The sequence below is a fragment of the Lichenostomus cassidix genome, chromosome 8 (assembly GCF_008360975.1).
Source record: "Lichenostomus cassidix isolate B80296 chromosome 8, HeHo_3.0, whole genome shotgun sequence".
Taxonomy (NCBI): Eukaryota; Metazoa; Chordata; class Aves; order Passeriformes; family Meliphagidae; genus Lichenostomus; species Lichenostomus cassidix.
Genome location: NC_139489.1, coordinates 20,114,581 through 20,137,583, shown reverse-complemented (window position 1 = coordinate 20,137,583; position 23,003 = coordinate 20,114,581). Strand labels below are relative to the sequence as shown.

Here is a 23,003-nt window from a genome sequence, read left to right as displayed (position 1 = left end):
TCATTATTTTCCCCATGTTCTCCTGAACCCTTGCTGATTTTGTACTGCTGCATGTGTCTATCTCTGTTCCTTGTTCTCAGTGGCTATCAAAGACATGCTAGGAAGGCTTTTACCAAATTTGAAATGTTTCTATAAGAAAAATGCAGTTTTAACAGCATGTAAAGGTATTTGTAGAAAAGCAAATGTGTTTCCCTCTTGGCTGTTTAGTTGTCTGTAACAATCATGTCATAAATAAATAATGTTTCTGTGAGGGAGGAGATGCTTATCAGATAGAATTCACGCCAGTTAGGATAACTCTGAACAAAATGCTAACACAGATTAAACAGGAAAACATGCTGCTGGCAAACAAATCATTGGTGGAAACAGCTTCAGCTAAGGAGTTCCTTTCTCTGTTGGATAGAAATGGTGTCTGCCATACAGACCTGCATCTTAAATGAAGACATTTGTCACTAGAACTGCTGGGTCTGTGGAAACATACAAATGAGAATAATTTGAGTGCTGCAATAGAATAATGCACAATAAATTGTACATGGAACTGTACAAATGCTGCAGATTATAGTAGGATCAGAGAGATAATGCCTAAGGGATTACTTTTTCTTTTCCTGAAATTATTTTGCAATCTAATTTAAAACCTGATTCTGTTTGGTTGAAATCAAGGTGAGGCTTTCCTTTGCATTTAATGAATTCTGGAGCAGGTTGTTAATGAATACCAACTGGTCAGTCCTTGGAGAATGAAACCTAATTGTTCACAGAAGAGATGCACCAATTACACTGAAGTTGTGTTTTCTTAGAGTGTTTTGTAAGTCTGTTTCCTTCTCTGAGGCCTGGTTTTGAGATATGCAGGGTTAGCTCATCTTCATTTCACTTCCCCTTGCCTTCCTTTGCTGAGATTGACAGCAGGAGGAAAAAAACCACTGATAGCTTTTGTTATCAGGGTGCACATCTCTACTAGCAGTTGTACAAAGGCTGCTGACTAATTGCCACACAAGAATTACCACTCAGAAATTGAAATCTCCAGAAATAATGACAAAGCCCTGCCTGTTTCTGTTTGTCTGTCTCTTTGGTTTTTGTGTTTTGGTTTTAAAGTTGTAGCGGGCTGAATGACCAAGAGCATACAGCTCACAAGTGATGCTGCCTCAGAGCAGTCCTACCTCTTCTTAGCCATTGTAAACCATTGGAGGAAAATCAAGTTGGTGTTATCAGTAAGGAAGAAAAAGATACACTAAAGGGCACTTTGGTGTTATTAAAGTACATGCTCTAAGTTCAGCATGTGCTTACACTTCATTTTTTAATATGGTTACCATCCTGAGCTGACTTACAATTCAGTCTTTGACATCTGTTTCAGGAATTTTACATTTGCAGTTTTCATCCCCCCTCTCTCAGAGACTTTTTTTCTTAAGAATTAGCACATATTAAATATCAATAAATGGCCCTAGTGATGTGAAAATGGAAAACATGTAAAAATTCCTACTACGGAATCAAACTTATTACTCTATGATTATCTAGTTATATATTTATGTACTTTTCCTGTAATTATTGATTCAAAGCACAGGAAAAATCTGGTGTTTAATACAAATAATGCTGATTGGCTAAAGTGGTTTATACGTTTGAAGTATAGGAAGAGAGAAAATAGTGGCAAGGCAGTGTTTGAAAGCAGCAGAAGAAAATACAGAGACATTGGAGATAGCTGAATTACTAAGAAAGTAAGTACACTCAATCAGTTGTTCTCTATTGGCTTGAGGGTAATCTCTGCCATATTACAACATACTGATTTATGGACTAATTAGGTGCACAAAACAAAAATATTTAGAGAAAATATTTCTCTCAAGCAGGCAGCAAACCAACTAAACAAAAGGAAAATGGATTTTGTGTATTAAAAAATTAAATTCAATATATATTTATGAGCCTATTTAAAATGTAGAGTCTTTTTGCTACCGGATTTCCAGTAAGCAGAAATATCTATGTATCAAAATCTAATTGGGTCAGTATCTAGACATTTTTAGAAGAAATTAAATGCCTAAGCTATAGGTATTTCAAGCTATAAATGATATTATATGTATTTATCAAGTCATAATATATTATTATGTGAGCTCTAATAAATCCAGTTAAATAAAAATCAGACAAGGAGGGAGGGAAACCCCATAACAATCTCTTTATTTTGGAAGAGAATTTTAGTGCTGTTTTTCTGTATGCAAGTCTTTTAATTTATCAGATGGTTAAAATGCTTCCAATTACTTTGACTCACATATAACATCCCTTCACAAAACAGTAGTTGTGATTTCCTTCTAGACTTGAACTGAACTGCCAAAGAGAAAAAACCAAACCAGCAAAATCACATGTGTGAGTTAAATATCACAACATTGAAACTCCAATGTTTTGGGAGGTGTCATGTAAAATAGACTTGGATGGGATAATCTGAAGTAAGTGGGTGGCAAATACATGCAGATGGGAGGCTATTTAACTTCAGATTTGTGCAATTTGGATGGAGTAGGGAACTGTAGGTCTCAGTACTTATTGCGGTGGACGAGGTGTCAGAATTAATCTCTTTTTCTGTAATTGAGTTTGTAAGTCTCTCAGCATCTTCAAGCTTCAGTCCCTATGAATAAAATGGAAATAGCATGCTTCTCTGCTTTGCAGTGGTGTCATGAGGCTAACCTCAGTACAGTCTGGAAGACATTCTGATGTTAGATATTGTCAGTAAACGAGAAAGCTGTCAAAAAATTGTTCAGCACTCAATCTACATAGTTTAGTCATCATTCCTTACATCCTACTCAACGAGCAAATTGTAAAAGTCGTTGTGCCTCTACCAGATCTGGGAAAGCACAAGAGCACTGCCAAGACTAATTCATAGGTACCAATCCACCTACTTAGTGCCCGTGGGAGATCTACAGAGCAAAGTAAGAAATATAATTTATGAGGGCAGAGAAAAAACTCTGACATGAGGGAAGAAAGCAAGCTGGAATATGGCAAAAGAAAGCAGTATAATAAATATAACTAGCAGGGTGTTCTACATACCAGTTCTCCCATCCTTCCAAGCAACAGTAATTAGAGGTAGGAGCTGTTAACAAGACATGCATTGAATGAGTCAGTGTAGCCATCCAGGGCCTTTCAGTCCCTTGTTGTATGTGGTGACTGCAGATGCCAATGGAAGGCCTGAAGGGAAAAAATTCTCTTCTGAACACATTTAATTTTCTGTGGCCCCATAAGAATTACTTTTAGAGATTTCAGAGATAGGTGGCAAAGAGCAGATCCTGGCAAGGGGATTCTTCCTGCACTGTGCTTGCTCTGCTGTGGCCTGAGCCAGGCATGTGATGTGTGGAAAAGCATCAGATTCATGTGCCCTAGATGGCCAGACTGGTGCTCCTCAGTGCACAGCTGGGGCAAGGACAAAGCAGAGGTGGTGCTGATGGGCCTGGGCTCTTCCAGCAGGTAAGTAAGCAGTGTATCACCTGGACAGAAGGTGAAATCCTTAAGTGAAGACTGTCCTGTCTCTGTGAGGCTCAAGTCCTGCAATTTCCAAATCAGAGATTGCAATGCTAAATTCTGTGCCTAAAGATTTATGAGAATGTACATAGTACCTAAACTGGCTTTTCCCCCTGAGATTCTGGCATATTGCCAGGCTGGGCACAGCTCATGTTCTCTTTCTTTTCATCTTCCTGGTGTTGAGTTTTCCCCTAGTATTGTAAGCCTCGATAAAAGTGGACTTTCTTTCCTTTTTGCTTTGTTTCCCCTCTGGATTCCAATACCTTTCATATACACTTTTCTTTGGATTGAGGTAAAATTTCTGTCTGATTTGTAGTGAGAACATTTTTAGTTCTACTTCATCTTGATCTTGCTGGTATGCATCTTCAGTAACCTGTTTCTGCAGTGTGGGCTCCAACCTTCATTTCAGTGTTTAACCTTTTAAGTTTCTACACTGTGAAGCTGAGGACTTGAATATTTGAATTCCATTTCCTGTGAATGCTTTTTAGCTGTATTAGATGAGCAAATCTCAACTTATAAATGTGATTGGTATTATGTTTTAGCTTACTGGTTTTGGCATCCACAGCTTTGAGCTGGCAATGTATTTAGCAGGTCTTTTCTGCAAGGAGAAAGTAATAGACTTATTATGCATAAGGTCAGTAAAACTAGCAATAAGTAAACAATTAGTTATTTTAGTACTTGTCTAAATTTATTAGTGCATTTTAAAAAAATACATTAAATTCTTCTACAGTTAAGATGACTAATATTAAGTTTTAGTAAATAATTTACGAGATATCATGATAGCTAGAAACATGATTGCTATCAAGAATTTGTCAACCACTATATGTTATTTATTCTTACAAAAATACTGGTATAGAAATACTATCTTCTTTATGACCTTAGTGTTCATAACCCTTAATGAAGTTAAGAAAGCATGAAGTTAAGTAAAAATAGTTAGCTGTTCATGCAAGGAATATTTTCACACCATTCAGGATACATCTTTTTGTCTTGCTTATTACATGTGAGAACAAATTTGGTTGGATCCTCATTATAAAATGAGGAGGTGTGAAGTAGTATTTCGAAGTAGTATTTTCTAATTAGTAATATAGGTTATGCATTAAAATATTACATTATGTGTATACTAATGCTGCACATAGTGGTAGGTGTAACCAAAGCTACTAAGAAGTTTTCAATACTCTTGCAGTGTAACACTTTATTCCTATTCAATGTGCTGTGAAGCTTGAGTGTGGTGAATTTGTTCCTTGACTTTGCCAGTTGCTTTTGGGTTGTTTCAGGCAACTTCATTTACATCTCTGAATCATTTTCTTCATCTCTGTTAAAAGATATTTGAGGTATCTGAACATTTATAGACTGTAATGAATAAAAGTTGAGCCCTATTGTCTCTTCTTTAAGGGTTTTCAAGGTGTCTCAATTGTGATAAATGGAAGTGTTTTGAGTGTCATCAGAATCTTGTAAGAATGACTTAGCCTTGTATTTTATTTAGTAAGAGCAAGCAAATACATTTTTACATTCAATGTGTTTGCAGAATCCAGTCAAAGGGACACAAGCCTTTGGAGGAGATTTTTTGGTATTCTCAATTGGAAATGACTAATGTGGGCAGCAGCCACTAATTTTGCATCTACAATTATTTGCAGGAGCGAAGTGAACCATGCCATGTTCCTAGTCGATGCACAAGGCTTGAAATCTTTTCATTCATCTGTTCAGCTAACTCTGAATACAGCCATTGAGAGATGTGAAAGCATCAGCTAGGTCAAGGCTTCTTAAAGTCAGGGAACTTAGAATATGTCTGACACAAACTATGAGAGTAAGGGCCTGAATGATCTACATTTCATCAGGTGTTTTTGGTAGTTTTGTGGAGGACTGGTGTTGCACTTCTGAATGCAGAGAATGTGTTAGTCTCAAAACAACTGGTGTCCTAACCAGAAAAATTTATTTTAAAAAATCCATTCATTCAATGGAGATGAATCAGAAATCAGAGAAGTTGTAGGGTTTTTTTTTGTTTGTTTGTTTGTTTTGTTCATTCATGAGAATTCCTGTTCATGTGTATAAACGTTAAAATTTACTTATTTGGTCTTGGATGTCACAAATGCCTGCAGAGAGTACTCAGGTGAAAATTACTATATGAGAAATGGAAAATACTCATCCCAAACGAGTCTTATTTTTTCAAAACAGACAAGCATAGCCCCAGAACCTACCTCTGACCCTCTTTTCCCAGAAAACATTGCTATTAGTTCCGTTTCTCAACAACAGTTTGCTTCTAGTACAGGAAGTGTGTTTCCAGTGACAACAGTAGACTTGAAGATGTGTCCAGCATCTCCATTGGGCACCACGGTGTACTTGGGAGGTGTCTTAGCAGCTGGGACTGGAAGCAGCACATCTGTACACTCAGATGCCAAGGCTTTGATGGGGGAGCAATGCCTGGGGTGTCCCCATGTGAGATGTGCCCCTGCTGCTGGAGGCAGGACCAACACCCTGCTGCAGTGCTTTCTCTAACCAGGCTGGCACTTTGGTCCTGTGACTGCTGTCGAACTTCCATTCACTGCATTCCATGCTGTGATCTTTATCCCAGTCCTCCTCAGAGATGAGCAGTGGATAGCAATGGATGCAGGAATTCAAGGCTGAAGCCTTCACAATCTGTTTAGGTCTTGATTATATAAATTAGTTGTCTCTTTACTGTTTGAGGTTGCAAAATGTCTCAAGCAGTGTTTCATTGTCTATATGTTTGTGTCTGTATAGAAAATGATGGCCAGAAAAACAAGAAAGGGGAACATATGCTTTGTACTGGAATTTTATCTGTTGCATATTATGGCAAAAATGGTGTCTTGGTGAACATACTGCTCTGGTGATGAACTTTCATTTCATTAAATGAAATGCACCATATGGTGCAAAATGCTGCTGTTCTACTTCCTTGTTTTGCATATACTTCTATCCTCTTCTTTCTGATGCTGTGTGAGGGTGGGAAAGGTATTGTTGGTTCATATAAAATTTTTAATTTATAATACCAGATCTGCATTGTAGTGGATAAATGTTTGCATCCATAAATAATTAAACTTACAGTTTTTCTTGGGAATGAATTGATTATATCTTAATATTTACATCTGTAACTTTGCATTTGCAAGGACAAACATGAATGCTAGGCTGAAGGTTGCCTGAAAATCTGGTCTTGCATATTCTATGAAAAATATTACTCACATTTCTCACAGGTGAATAAACTGCATGCATGGATGAATCTAGTTAATTCAATGGTTTAATAAACCTAGAATCCCAATGAGGTTATAACAAATCCCCTTGGCGTCTTGGAGTTATGAGAAAGATGTGTAAAATTATATGCAAGCAGAACAGCTCTTTCTAAATTTGAGGAGTCTTTTGCACATTATTTTTTTGTTCAGTTCTCTACATGAAATAACTTCTCATCTGTGGCTCAGTCATAAAGTATTAGATCAATTATTTTTTCAGAGAAATATCTGGGGTCAATTTGCATCTGACGAGTTTTTTTTTTCCATTTGGATAGTTTGTTTCTGAAACAATTAGGTAGCATGAAGACAGATGCCTGTCTCTTAATTTCCCTGTGAGAGAGATGGCTGGCGTGAAGTGGAAATTTCTGCAGTTCTTGTCAGGGAGCAGCACCTTGTCATAAGCTGCCCCATTTCCAGATGTTAAACACATGTGCATCCTGGATCAGAACCAATTCTCTAGGTACAAACACAGGAACAGCAAGTTGACTGACTGATTGATTTAGCAAAGCAACTGGAAGTAATATAACTGAATAAATCTAATGATGAATGCAGGTTTTAAGGTCACTGTACTCTGCAGTATAATCTGGACAACTAAGGAATGCAAAGCCTTGTCTGTCCTTGGATGCTAAACCTAACAGGAAAGAAATATCAGACAGAAAATGATTAATTCCATAGTAAGTTTCTTTTGCTGTGTTTTGATACAGAACTAAAATCCTAGGCTAGGGATTGGGTTGCCCTTTTTCAGTATCATAAATGTGTTGTTATTTTACAGACATTCACAGGGGGAGGATATCTATTCCAAGAAACCTAAATATTTTGGAAGGGGTCTGTATTTTCTGGTGGAATGTGAAGCAGACACTGCAACTGCATGTTATCATAGAGAAATCCTTCCATATGTTCAGGAAAAGGAATCTTGTTCTTCACAGCTTCTGAAATGGGGAACAAGTTCTGCCTTCATTTTACACTGAATTAAGTAAAAAAATGCAGGTAAAGCAATGCTGAGTGCTTTAAATCTCTCTCAAAGATGCACACATAATTTTAGCAGCATACTTTGGAATACAGTAGCAGAAACTGACACTCAGATTTTCAATTAGTAAAGTTCTGTGGAGTTGAGAGTTAAAAATAATGAAGCTGAAGAAAAAAGCGATTGATAAGAAGATTTTCCACTGAATGTACTCCTGTATAAAATTATAATTTTATTAATAGGGAGGGAGGATAAAATGCAAGAAATGGTAGCTAAATATGTGGAAAGCTATATACTCTGCCCTGGTTTAGAAGATCCTAAGTATATGAAATTGAAATGTGGCTGAGTTGATTGTGATCTTATCTGCATTATACTTCAGCACTGTTGGCAGAATCCCTACTAACCAAATGTGCATAACATGCTTACTTAGCACTTTCACAAAGCCTTGAGTTTTATAATGACAATTAAAGCACATATTTTCCAATAATTACACAATCTGAAATTGGTCTGTGCTAGTATAAGAAAATTTAAATTCCCCATTTTAATATCAGAAATCCACTTAATTATAGGTAGTCTCCAGCTCTGTATGTCACCTGCATCAGCATTTATATTCCTCACTGAGTCTGCTCAATCTACTTTTCTGTTTATTTCATGAACATACTTCTAAACTATACCTGCAATCTCATGTAGGCCATGGCTGGCAACCAGCAAAGCACTTCATTTATCTCAGCCTTATCTTATTTAGCCCACAGGAGAGTGGCAGTGTGAACAGCAAACATTCTACATCACGTAAGGTCAGGGCGACAGCCTGAGGAAGCAGCAGCTTGTTGTAATCAGCATCCTCACAGTGTTCTTTTAGAATCCTATTTCTTTTTAGAAATGAAGACCTGGTTTCCCTGCTCACTTCTGGAGGCTGGGTACTGTCCTGCAGAACTTGCTTCCTCAGCAGAAAGAGGTTCTCCAAGAAAGTGGTGCCCTAAATTCTGCTGTTCACCCTTTGAAAGAGGCAGCCAGGTAGAATTTATTTCACTCAGGAATTTTTCTTTTGCTGATTAATTGTTTTCCACACTAGGCTATTATGTTGGTAAAATATTTATAACCATTATGATGAAAATTGCCAGAAAATGAATTCACACAGTCTTGCTACCTTTAGATTTTATTTTTTTTCCCAGGACTTTGAAACACTGCTGTGGTTTTGGCTTGCCTCTCTAGTCTTGCTATTCTTTTCTGTCACACTCAGTAATTGGCCTAATAAAAGGCAGTAACAAGAATTTATTACACCTTGGGCGATACTTGAAACAAACTTTATTTGCTGGAGCAGCACTTTTTATCTACTCGCTGCTGTATATTTTGACAGTCCTTCTAAATATTAAATCTGGCTTTATTAAAAGTTAAATCTTGGTGGTTTTGTGATTGCTGCCGTTTTTACAGTTTCTTAGGCAGAATAGTACATATATAAACATATCTTTTTACTGAAGCTTTTGGAGAAACAATATAAGCTGTGGCTCTATCTGCTTATTGCCAGAATCCACAAAAAAGATACGAATTAAAGACCAGCTTCTATGATACCTTGTAATTTAGTTTTGGAATAATACTTGTGATTAATTGAGAGAAAAAAGATAAGAACTATTCAACTTTTCATACCTTTTTCAAGCTTGGAATTTGATGAAATCTTCCTAAGCACATGATGCCATTTACACTTAAAGTTTGCAAAACTATGACAGTAGTAAAATTAAAGCCACGTTAGATTGTTACAATGTAATTTCCACTTTTGAATCTGGGTTTCTTCTACATACTAGATGGTAAAATCAAAACAATTTTTTTTTTTCTAAAAAGGCCTTAAGAAATAGCAATACGTAATCCTGGAACTGTTTATGCAGGAATTTTTATTCTTTGAAATCTTCCAGTGTTAAAGCAACAAGAAAACATTTATAATGTCCTTTGGTGGAATCTTATTACACTTGTTATATATGTAAACTGATATTCTTTGATGCCAGCACGTTGCCCATACAGAGAAATCTCTGCACAATTAAATGAAAGGAAAAAGAAAAGGACTAAATAAAAAGAAATAGTTTTCTCTTATCTGATTAGAATTAAATACATTAATAAATTGTCTGGTAACACAAATAGGCAATAATACAAAAAATCTACATTGTACATTATTTCAAGAAAAATAACTTCATTTGAATACAAAAGGATAAATACACTTTTTGTCCTATAGCCACTCTTGTACAGTAGGTGAACACAGCATCTTACTGATGCAGTGCTGCTAAGGTATACAAGGATATGACTGGCTTGAGTTTTATTGAGGGGGCTGTTACACATGTGCATCACTAACATCAGACAAAGAAATCTTTCAACCAACAAGGGTTACAGAGCAACGTTCACTAAAGCACAGGTTGGAAAGGATTTGGGGACTGAAGCAGGCCAATATGGCAGCTTTTACAGATTTCCTTATACCCACAATGCACTGACAGCAAAGAATGCCTTGGTTTGGTCGGTCCACACACCGGGCGGAGGTACAGTAGCGCACCAGAGAGGAGTAGCAAATGTTGTTGGAATTCTGTTCCCATTCCGGGCTGTCAAAGCCGTTTCAGTCCTGCAGCCAGCGTTGATTGAGTTGACAGAACAGGCAGCTGCTATCGCGTCTCGAGCCACAGGTGAACAGTCTTGACTCGCAGCCCTGTCCGTGACTGAGTGATATGGCTTAGTTCAGTTCGGCCTTCTTAGTTTGTATGTGGTTATTTTTTCTCTTGTTTTTCCTTGGTGGGTTCCAGTAGCAAACGCCTGGATCCTGTCCCGTTTCCACGCGGCACGCTGCCGTGCAGCAGTCTGACCTCAGCACCTGCAGAGTCCCGTGGCTCCGAGCAGAGCAGGCAGCAGCAGCAGCAGGACAGCCCCGTGGGCAGCTGGCCCCTGGCCCGAGCTCTGGCTGCAGCCGCCCGGGTCCCTCTCGCACTTGAGCTTCTCACACAGGATGCCGGTGTAGGCCGGGGGGCACTGGCACCGCACGTTGTTGATGCACGTCCCTCCGTTCTGGCAGTGCAGCAGCTCATTGTCACACACGTTGGCTGCAAGACAGCGGGGGAGGGAGGGAAAGAAAAGAGAATAAATGTAAGTTCATCTGCAGCAGAAACTGCACTAAAACCACAACTGGAGCTCCACCTCCCTCCTCTTCCTGAGACGTATGAAAAGGGGCTGTGCTTTTTTCAAACATTTGAATTTAGAATTTTTTTGTTTTAAGACTGTCATCTTGGAAAACCATCTAATTCGCTTAAGACCACTGGCTACGATATTGTTTAATTTTATATGAAGGATTATTTAATAATGCAATAATAAGAATATTAATACATGCCTTGTGCTAATGTCTGCATCTTTATAGTTATTACTGAACTGGAGCTGTAGGTGGTATGTTATTATTTGAAAGGGGCAACATGTCTAAAGCTTTTGGAAACCATGAACGGTGGTTAAAAATGCAATATGGCTTTGCTGAAGTAAAAAGATCTGCATGAGGGGTTTTATAATCAAGAACTGCATGTATTAATGATCTGAAAAAATATGCAAAAAATATAAGGCAAGCATAGGCAGGAAATTCAGCATGCAGTTGGATGGGGATTATATGGTATACACATTTGGAAATAAAAGATAATGTTATTTCCATTATAGATCAAATTTTTCATCTCAATTAGATTTGCTACTTTGGTACATGGCATCTTAAAGCTATCTTAGATATCTTTGATGTTGTAGCCGATAATAACTTCAAAAATCAGATTTGACAAGCGAGTTAAGAGAAAATAATACAGGCAAAAGTTTTAGAGCTGCATAATATTATAGTATTTGAAAAGTTGACAGCTTTGCTTTGTATTGCTTAATATCAATTGAAATATTTGATGGGTGAAAATGTAGAGGTAGGAACAACATACTAATTAAATGTGTCAATCTGTGTTTTATTTCAGATGATATCTCTAGCAGGATATGTGTTGCATTACAGCTCTGCCTTCCACAGGAGAGGGAATTTTAGTAAAGTACTTGCACCTACAATCTAGGTAGAAAGTAACAGTAAGAATTTTAACTTAGAGAATTAGGGAAACGATTATTTGGCTTAGAAGCAGACTCAACATTATATGATTTTTATGTACACCTTAGCCTGAAAATACCCTAAATAATTCAGAATAGAGAAAATATTGTTAATTTTATCTTAAGCATTACTTATTTCTACAAAGAAGAAGAGTTTGGCAAATATTAATTTACTTATTTTTAAAAGCAACCCAAATGTCATGAGAACTACAACTGAAGTCCAAGTTTTTAAGCCGTGTAATTCTACATAAATTGGTACAATTTTGTGCACCAGTAATTTCACTGGTAATCTTATCTGTCCTTGCTTGCTTTCATAAAAATAATCTTCTCACCCTAGAAGGTCTCTCCAACAACTGCTTTCTCGTGTTCTGCATCCAAGCGGGCCAAATAATAATGCAATATATTGGAAACTTGTAGATGCACTTGAGAGGGAACAGTAAATCGTTATTCATTTTAGTGATTCCTTCAGCAATCAAGGGTTTTTACTAAGGGCTATGCATTTAATATTGTTGTCCAGTTTCTGAATTGCAATGGAAAAAGTTTAATGATAAGGTACAATAACACATTTTGTTGATGACCCTGTATCTGAATTTTAATGTTTTATGCATGCATTACAGAAAATGTGTAAGAAACAGTTAGTCACTACCAAATAAATGTGGTGAGATCAACAACCCAGAAAATATCATGGTAAGAGGCAGAAAAAAATGAACTGTCTTTTAAAAGTCAATATTTGCATTACAGCTCTTATAACTGAGGCTATGTATCTTTGAAGTTGACTTTATTATTCATATTGTATATATTTAGCCATCTCAATATGCAAAATCAAAGTACTTTATCTGATGGTACAGCTACTGAATCTGCATGTTCTAGAGTACTCATAGCTGGGATGCTTCCTGCAGTTCAGGCAAGGAAAATCCCATTCCCATCCCATGTCCCATCCACATGGACCCTTGTTTGCCTTGACTAACTCGGTGGGAGTCAACAGTTCATTAAATATCGCTTCTTAAACAGCAGAGGAGATGTTTCACTTCACATTCACTTGGAATAATTTATCCAAATTTTCAAAAATATTAAGTAAACCATATCTTTAAAAATTTTATTATTAAAAAAACCCGCTTCTATTTTAAAGTTTATTTATTTATTTAAAATTTATTTTGCCTCGTTATTGTATGAGGCCCTTAGCCCAGACTGGCCTGCAGTTCCAGGTGGCTGGAGATGGGTGGCTGAAGGGCTGTTTTGCTCCACGCTGGCTGTTCTGCCTGACACACTCATGCAGACTGCCACTGCTGCCTCTAAACATCGACAGCATTCTGGATACAACATTATAGATGCTGATTTCTAAATCAGACCATTTTTTCTCAAAAGAAAGTTTTTAGAACATGCTTATAGAAGGGATGGATCAAAAGCTTAGTCACTATTTTTGCATGCTTTTAAGTATTTGTCCACAGAAATGCAGGTAGATTTTACTGTTCTCAGTGAACTACTGTATATCTGAAAGTTCTGAAATTGTTGATGTATTGTCACAGCTTTTATAATATTGTTCATGTATCTTTTTCTGTTGCACACACACGTATGCACACATATATTTATCATGTAGATAGCAATTGTGAGATGGAAGTTAAATGAAAAATTCTGAAAATGTTATGAAATACCATTCTTTTTTGCCAATTTTGTTTTAATTTTATTGTGACCAACCCTAATACCATTTTCACCTTTCTGAAAGTACGGCTAGGATTACTTTTAGAACTTTAATATTGACTAATTCTGTCTGTTTAGTTTAGGAACTGGATTAGGTCTAGCTAATGAGTGTGGCACATCAGTGTAGAGAGAAGCACTCTCACTACAATTTAAAGCAAAATTTATATCATGAAAGTAGTCAACATCCTGCCAAGTCCAAGGGAAGGCAAGTACATTCGTTGTTGTTATGAAAAGTAACAATGTGTCTGATGGTACCACAGTGTTTTTCTAGGCTGGATGTTACAGCACGCTGTATGTCAGAGGGGGCTCTGGCTTTCCCCGGAGCGGGCAGAGCCCCGGGCAGGGCAGGAGAAGCTCCTTGCCCTGTGCTGAGCCAAGGAGAGCTGCAGCAGCTGCTGCTGGGGGCACAGGCAGGGCAGCTCAGCCCCAGCCATTGGCCCTTTGGTTCCCCAAGCAGCAGGAGTAGCCAGCCTGGCAATCCGGGGCTTTCCTGCCCCTAGTGCCCCTCCTGCTTCTCCTGCCTGCCATCCCCTTGCCCCTTCCTGTGCTCCAAGCTTGCCTCTTCTGCGGAGACAGAATGAAAGAGCTGTGCCTTATCTCCATAGTGAAAAGTAACAAGTTTGAACTCATCTGAATGGCATCAGGTACTAAGTTCTGACCAAAGAATTAAACATGGAGAAGTGACATGAGTAAAAGACCTAATTCTGAAGACTATTATGCCCTGTGTGGCTGAACTGGCTGTGGGTTTGCTGGCAGATCTTCCTTAATTAGAAGACAGGACATCAAACTGGTCACTTAAAAACCAAAACAGGTATCTCATTTGTTTTGGAGAGCTTTGCAGGCCTTTTTGAGGGATATTTCTGAGCACAATCTCCAGATCTCTGCTACTGCATGAAGTGAAATATTTAAAGTAAATGAAAGGAAATTGTTTTAAAGTTATTTTCATAATTCGTCAATTTGCAATCTAACTATGGTCCAATTATAGGATCCTTAAAACACTACACAAAGGAGACAGAAAAAAAGGCACATGTAGAAATGGATTGCTATTGAGATGGCTATTTGGAGCTTTGTTGTCCTTGGGGCTACATCCCCTTTCCCACCCAACAAACCTCTGCAATTAGAGGCAGATATTAATAAAATATTGATGGCCCTTTTTTAGGATAATGCCTGTATGAATGATGATGGAAGATGCCTTGCCATAAGTCACAAAATTTTCTTGATTTTTAATTGCAATGCTAATACTTTTGAAAATAGAAAAAAAAGGAAAACAAGGGGAAAATATCCATCTTTGAGCTGGCTCAAGGGGTAGTCTTAGCCTTTCATAGATGTGTCAGTGTTTCACAGAATTTATATTGGGTATTAAATGAAATATATTGAAAGTATCACAGCTGTTTGACAAATGACTACTTTCCTCTTAAATGTTCAAATCTGAATAATACATGAAAATTCCTGAGTTTCTTCAAAACTCAGCTTTAATATTTTTGCAGCTTCTTGAATGGGAAGAGTTAGACAGCTCTGGCTGATTGCAGCTCTGAAGCAGCAATGTAGACAGGGAGGTGCAAATGCCCACGTTGTTCTCTTCAGTCTGGAGGGGCACCTCAGGCATAGCCAGTTGTGCTCTTGGCTTTTGGCCCTTCTGGTTACTGTCTCTGGGCAGCTCAGAGCACATGCCCAGGGCTTTAGGTCTGCCCACTGCCCAGACAGAAAAACAATTTGCTACTGAACTTAAATACAGTTTCTTCTACACTCCTGTCTTTCCCACAGGCCATCCAAGAGGGGAGAAAATAACATTTGTACCTTTCTTTGTGCTATCTTAATTTTTGTACAGCTTGCCTATAGTAGCATCTTATTCAGGTGGGACAGGGTATCGACAAACTTTCTGAGCTGGGATAGATGGTGTTCTCTTTCTGCATCAAAGTCTGGATTTATGATGAAATTTTCTTTGTGGGAACAACACAAAGATCATTAATGATAAAGTCACAGAAAGAAAACTATTAATTAGATATCCTTGCTTCCTTTCTTGAATTCTGAAGACTTAAATTTCAAACAATGTTTTCTGTGTTCACTTCCATCCCTATTTTTCTTCAGTGTGCTCCTTCTGTGGCATCATTTGTTACAGCCTTCTCTCTCCCTTTCTCTCTTTTTAAAACCATTCCTTCACTTTTCTCCTTTTTGTCTCCCAGATCATGAGTGTCATAGTCCCTGGACAGGTTGGTGGGTTGACAGCTCTGAATATATTACTCAACATATTTGTCTATTCTAAAGCACTGATGCAAGTTTTCCCCCTATTTCTGCTGCAGTGAATTTTCCATACTGTTTGTCGGTGGCTTGTGTGACTGGCACCACTGAAGTAATGAGAATTTTTGACTTTGGATTGCACCCATTGTTCATAATTTTGAGAGCATGCAGGTTTCATGGCAGAAGGAATTATTCTTGACTGTTTTTTTCTCCAATGCATTTGTCTCCTTGGTACTTCTTATTTAGTAAAGAATATTATTTGAACTCATGTATGAGGAAGATTTCAGCACACATGCTAACAGAATATTCTGTTTGTGCATAAGTGAGTAAAAACCCAGCACAGTGAAACCCATGTTTGCAGTAATGATGCTCATAGGTAGCTTCAATATATGCAGTGGTTGTCTATAAATAGACACTGAGCAGCACATTGAAATGCCATGAAAAAACTGGGAGGTTTTGTATCGCTGCATAAATAAGTTCAGTAAATCCAGGCCAAGCACAAGTGATTTCTTGTCAAATACAGAATTAGTTTCTGTGAATACTATGAAGAGCCTGTAACTAACATACATTATTCTCCAAAATGCTGATCATTTAATCAATAAATGGTAAAAACAATCACAGAATAGAAAAGAAATTGCACTGAATGAAGCTTGTGTGTATGCCTAATAAGAATATGGGCATCTACACATACATATATAGAAAACACACACAAGAAAACCTCTGTACTTGTGACAGCATCAGTAATGTTTTTCCCATGATTTTTCATATGGGCAGAAATGGAATTGGGGAATGCAAAACACTTAGTCTCATTCGAATGCAAAGGTGTGAAATTCTTTCCAGTTGTGTCCAGTTGCATGTTCCAGTTGAACATAAGTGACTGCAATCAAAATATTTCAAATTGCCAGAGTCAGCAACAACAAAGTATCTTCATTATTTGGAAAAAAATAATGAAAATACAATAAGTACTTGTGTGTGAAACATCTCTAGGTGGAACTCCATGGACTTATGAGATTTCACCCATATAGCATAGATATTAGGAAAGAGGGTATAAGGGCATGGGGAATACTTAAAAGTAGTTAGGCTTTTCCTGAAAGGTTACAGCTACTGCTGTTACAGTCCATGTTGCACAGCACATGACAAAACCCCAAGTTTTTATAACTTAAGTTTCTTATTCATTTGAATAACCAGTGAGTAATAACTGAGCTGAAGGCTTTGTCACTGAGATTTCTTTCCCTACCTGTCTTCCAATTAGAAGTGCTTATTTTACTTATTTTATTTTAATTATTAGCATTTAATTTATTGTTGCCACTTACATTGCTGGCAAACAGCTTTAAAATGCATTGCTACCATGAATACATGTGTCAGTGTTGATCAGACTTCTTCAGTGGTTTTAATCCACACACATACCTGATATGAAAAAGAGCTATTGCTCTTATAAATGAGATATTCATAATAATTTGTTTGAAAGTGACACTAATTCAGCATTTGCTCTAGTAGTAAAACTATCTTAGGATACTGTCAAATCATGACAAGGTAGATGCTTTGATAGCATGAAAAGAGAACTGGTTTGCACTTATCTACCAAAGCACATTCTTAAGTTAAGAGAAAATAAATCACTGTAGACAAGTAAAAGCCTAACGCGTATCTTACCGTGTCAAAATTATGGTCACAAAATGACAAACATTAATACAAAGATCTCTGATGCAAAGTTGAAACAGTGTTGTGATTAATTATATTGCCAGCCATACAAGGAAGTAAACATTGACCAAATGAGAGCAGTTTCTTAAGGCAGATATCTCCATCTTGACATGTCTTAGAGATGCCTGTTAGAAGCACAACTGAAATGACAATTTTTTATCAAACCAGTTTTATTAAGTTATCTTACTTAGAAAGTAAATGAATAGGGGAGTACTGCAGATACTGTGTTCACTGAAAATTTCCAGTAAAATTTTTAGATTGTTTGCCTACATATAATTTCTGTTCTTTCTGCACAACCCTCAGTTCAAAGCTAAGCCAGTTCTAATCAAATTGCAGGCGAAGTCTTCAGCCTTGCTACAAGATGCAGCTATTACTCAGGGTTCTGCCCAGCACACAGCCAGAGAATGGATGGTGATTCCTCTCTCCTGTAAATAGGCAGCAATTTATCCCAGCATCCACATGGGTAAGCTTAGTTGATTATGTCTCACTACTGAAAGTGCAAAATCCTGTACAGAATGTGTTTTTTTTAACCATGATATAAGGGTAGTGGAAGTGGAAAGTTACTGTTTTTCACAGGTTGTGTCTGTGCTTTCTCATTTTTCATCTCTATTCTTAATCCAAAGTCCTTGGGTTTAATTAATAAAAAATAATGAGAAGAAATACATCTAACCTGTCAAAAGGACCCCTTCGAAGGAGAACTGAGTTTTGGAATCAATACTCTTACATGATAGCCATAGTAGCCTTGGTAGAAATCACACATGATTGTGTATTATAATGGATGAAAACAAATCCAGATTTAGTTATCTTAAGAATTATAGTTGAACTAATACCTTTCAATCTTCCTTGGTTTCAGGAAATGAATGATTAACCTGTCAGTTTTCTGATTTTGATGGGTTCCAGTTTTATACTTCTACAAAAGAGGATGATTGCCAAAGTGGGTGAAAGAAAAATTTTCCTATTCTTTTTATTGCTTTGCTTATGGAGGAGCACCATTGAATCTGTATGACCCTTCTCATATTTTAGGGTAATCTCAGGAGAGCAATAAGCTACATCACAGCTTTAGTTGCTCAAAAGGGACTACATGCCCCTATCATTCACATTCCACTTACAAAGCTGTAAGCTGCACTGCCATTATTTCTATCTGCCTGGAGAAAAATGAACATTCTTACATGATCTGTCTTCGCTTTCCTTAACTAGGAAAAGAAGCAGTTGCAACTACAGAGTTTTTTTTCTGCTGCCAGCAGCAAGGTCAGGGTTTAGATGTAACCACTATCAATAAAAACTGGCTAAGCACAAAAAGTCCTCAGATGCAGAAGATGAAGTCATCAAAAGGCCCTATGAATGGTTGGAGGATGGGATTTGGTTCCCTAAATATGAGCAGCTACTGCCATTAGCAGTGCCAGAAGGCATTCAGACATGTCCACGGAGCTGGCAGGTATGCCCAGGAGCTCTGTGGGTTGAGCTGGGGAGCAGTGCTGGGGCTGAGGGCCCTGCTGTGCTGGCAGGCTCTGGCTGCTGCAGGTTCCCATGGGAGGCTCAGCTGCCCTGCTCCAGCTGGGCACTGCAGCCTTGCCTGGCCCTGTGGCTGCTGCCAGAGCTGCTCTGCTGCCCTGGCCTGGGGGCACAGTGTGCTGGGAAACTCCTGTCCTGCTGTCCCCCACCCTTTCTCTCCTGCTCCTGGCTCCATGGCACTTGGGGGAATGCCCAGCTGCCACTGCTCCTTACACATCTATGGCCAGGCAGTTCAGTCCTGTCCAAAAAGCTGGCAGGGTGGCCTTGACTGCACAGCAGCATTTTCTGTGTGCAGATTTTCTTGAAAGTTCCCAAAAACTATTAAACAAACCTGCAACAAGTATTGCTTTTCCAGAGCACAAAAACACAGGAGAAAGCCTGGAAAGCAAACCAAAGCAGGATCATGCAAAGGTCAGCAATTAAAATACATGATTATGAATTATATAGAAGGCTGAATGTTCCTGCATCCTTGGCTGCTAAGGTGTTTGATTTGGAATAATGTTATGGACACAAAAGAATACAAAGAATTTATCTTTGTTTACAGAGAAAAAGGTTTCTCTTTTGGCTGCTCTTCCTAGTGAAAACCATATTGAAGACTTTCAAAATCCAAGAAATAGTCCCAAACACTTATTACCTTGTTTGTCAGCAAAACTAGACAAGATAATAGTAACTGAAAATACTTCCCAATGATTGATTTAGGGGATTAGAATTGCTCTAATAAGTATTTTCCTATTTTTTTTTAGGGAAGGGGTAAAAGAGAGTGACAGAATGTGTTGTTGATGCTATTCTAAATCACTGCTATTCTAAAGTTATTTGTGATCTAAAATTGACTGTTGCAAACTTTCTTCTCACTACTTTGGCTTAAAGCCAATTGCATGGGACCTTTCAAACAATTGGTAAAAAATCTACTGGAAATATATGTTATGATCAATTTCTGAAATACAGAAAAAAACCTTTGTAATGAAAACCCAGCAATCTTTAATTGCACTGTGATAAATATCAAAGGTATTAAAGTGAAACACGTATGTAACTAAATGGAAGTGTGACTTATCAGCTCTTTTACCCCAAGGAAAGGTAAAGACAAGTTTATATTTACGTGTCATTTGTATTCCTTCTGTGTGTATTTTTCAAAAGAAAGGTTTAAGATATGAGGATAATGTTCTACTACAGAAGACCAAAACACCAATGTGCAAAGTTAATGGTGTAGAATCTCTCAGGAGATGAACATTCAGAATTTATGGGAACATTAGTTACAATGCAAAGGTAAAACATTTACATAATTCCTACAATGTGTAGGAAGTGAGAGATGGGGTTTTTTGTTAAAGTAACAATGCTGTGAATCAGGAGATCTTCTTTCTGAATCTACACTGATTTATTGTTTTGAATGTCGATGAAATGCGTCAGAGAGTGCTTTTGCTGAGCCAGCTCTAGAATGGGGATAAAACCACTGCCCTATAGGTCTCAAAGCTCTTCAGAGTAAGACTTGTTATTGCAAGTGAACAATGGAGAAGTTGATGCCAAGGAAAGTCAAATGAGCTCCCTGTGCAAACAAAAGGAGGGAATGATGTGAAATCCTGCTCTATTTACTAGATTGCACCGCTGATTAGATAAATGCAATAGCAGAGTTGATTATTGTTTCCAAGGGAGTTGCTGACACTCAGCTTCAAAAAGGTTTCCAAACGATGAAGTTTAAAAAAGGACTGTGCAATCTTGTCCAATTGTCATATGTGATTGCATAAGATGATTAAATATTCTGACAATTAGAAATACTGCTGTCGTGTATTGTATCTCCTAATCTCACCAATCAGAACTTCAGCAGCTTCATATTCATACATAAGGAACACAGCAAAGATTTGCAAACTTTTTATCCACTCTGCTTTTTCTGACCTATGAAAATATTACCTGTTATTGTCTGTTTTTGTATTACAGTAAAATTAAAAAATGAACTCAACAGGCAGATTCTTATTTTGTAATTCCTGTCTGAGATATACCAGATGATAACATGCTCTCTTGTGAGTGGGATTTTAATTGGTACAATGCTTTACTTTTCCACTCTTTTCATCAGCATACCAATAAGATAATTCAAACAGCTGGCATGTAGCACCCTGCAAAAATGAGAGCTAATAAATTAATGTATCAAATAATTAAAGCTATTAGTTGCCTCATGCTAGTTTTCATCAACAATATTTATTGCTACACACAGACTTGCTTCAGGTATCACTGCACATTTATCTTCATGACAGAGCAACCATTAGGTCGGAAGCCCCAGATAACAGATACTGTCTTTCCAACACAATCCTCTTCTGGCTCACCAGCTTTTCTGCAATGTTTTACCCTGGTGTAACCAATATCATAGTCTTAGCCACTGTTTTACCTGAAAACATTTAAAAAACTCACTTATATCCCCCAATTCAACAGAAATGTCCAAAAGATGTTCATTATTACACACTGACCAGTAGAGCTGAAGCAGGCATACAGGCAACCTACAGATTTTTTACAATATTAATATGCAGGCTACTACTAATAAGTTATTGCCATAGTAGCAGAATTACATTTATGTTATTTAATAAACTTTAAAGTTTTGCTACAATGTAGAAAAAGATCTGAATAACAATAGACCTGGCTTAGAAAGAGAGTACATAGCATGGTTTGGTTGGGAAAATGTCTGAAAAGTTCTTTCTAGGAGCAAATGAACTGAAGATTGTCTCCAGCCATGGATATTGATATTGCTTACTATGACAAAGTGTTAAGGTAATTGAAGATATTAAAAAAAATGGAGTTAAAATAGTCTCCTGAGTAAGAGCTCTTTCCCTGTGAGATTTATATGGTTCTTGCATTAGTGATGACATGCTGATTAACCTACTTATATTTCTGTTTATCAATTGTGATGCACGAAGGTGTTAAAATTAAATTATTAATGAAGACTGAAATAACCTGGGATACTTGAGGAATAGATAACTGCCAAATGTGATTTCACTTCAAAGTACTTTCTTTATTTTATTTAAAATTATTTTCTCAGATTTTTAGTTTGTCAAGTCATGCCAGAGTTGAAAAATACCAAGGCTATCTCCATTAATCTAGATCAAATAAATTACTCTAGATAGTGTGTTATATATTTCTAAAGATATATTGTATCAATATTCTTAAATTTAATGATGGAAAGAAGTAACTGTGTTACTTAAAAAGTCTTCCACCTGCACTTAAGACTGAGAAACCAAGACCTTGGTAATTTTCTTCTGCTCCTGTGAGGCTGTGTGCACAGTAATGTCACAAACCTCTGGTTTGGAAAAGGAAGGGTCACACAAGAAATACTCCATTTTCAGGAAAATCTACTTTTAGAATGTAATTTAAAACATAATGTCTGACAATATTTCTTTTAGAACTCTCAGAGAAAGAGGAAACAAATTTTTGCACAACAGAAGTGGGATGACTAACCTGTATTTCCTGACAAGTTTATCTCATTGGGTCCAGTCCTGTCCCCTGCCCCAAGCAACCCTCTCCATTACATAATGTGACCTCCCACAACTCCTGTCGCATGCTTGTCCTCCTCTTCCCGCAGCCTTGGCAGTGATGGCAGTGGAAATCTGACTGATCAGATCCCAGCTCCTTGAGAACTCTGTGTATTCCTTGACATCCCTCTCTGTGGCAGGAGGGTGTTTGCAGCACGCCTGTGCTGATGGCAGTATGTGCTGGTGGAGGACAAGGGAAGGCTGTCACTCCAGGTAGGATGAATTTTTGTGGGACTGGAGCCTTGTGAGGTACAAACACTGGGGGTGAACAAGAAGCCTCCTCCTGCTCCATGGAGCCACAAGGCAAGCAGGGCTGGCAAGCACAGCCAGCCAGCACAGTGCCTGCTCAGGTTTCAAACACAGGCCCAGAGTGAAGTGAGGGTATGAGAGGAGTGTGAAAGGCAAAGTTTTTCTGCTGTGAGACAGCATTTCTGAAGTGGCAACATGGCAGATCTGAGTGGGATGCTGGCTTTCTGAAGACTGCCAGAAAGCTGTGGAATGAGTGGCTGTTTAGCTAAAACAGCAGGAGGAGTGCTAAGGGGAAGTAGTTGGAACTGGAACAGAGGGGTTTGGGCTAAAGCCAGGGAG

The 23,003-nt window shown here is 37.9% G+C and overlaps 1 protein-coding gene across 9 annotated transcripts in view; it reads right to left on the bottom strand.

Moving 5' to 3' along the window:
• Nucleotides 1–9,552: 9,552 nt before the first annotated feature.
• NTNG1 (netrin G1) overlaps nucleotides 9,553–23,003 on the bottom strand; it is a 157,477-nt gene continuing 144,026 nt past the window's right edge. For all 9 annotated transcript variants that reach the window (XM_085068236.1, XM_085068234.1, XM_085068238.1 and 6 more), the window contains one exon: nucleotides 9,553–10,754. In XM_085068236.1, coding sequence (XP_084924362.1) covers nucleotides 10,522–10,754 — 233 coding nt within the window. In that variant the 3' untranslated portion in view covers nucleotides 9,553–10,521. The remainder of the gene's footprint in view (nucleotides 10,755–23,003) is intronic.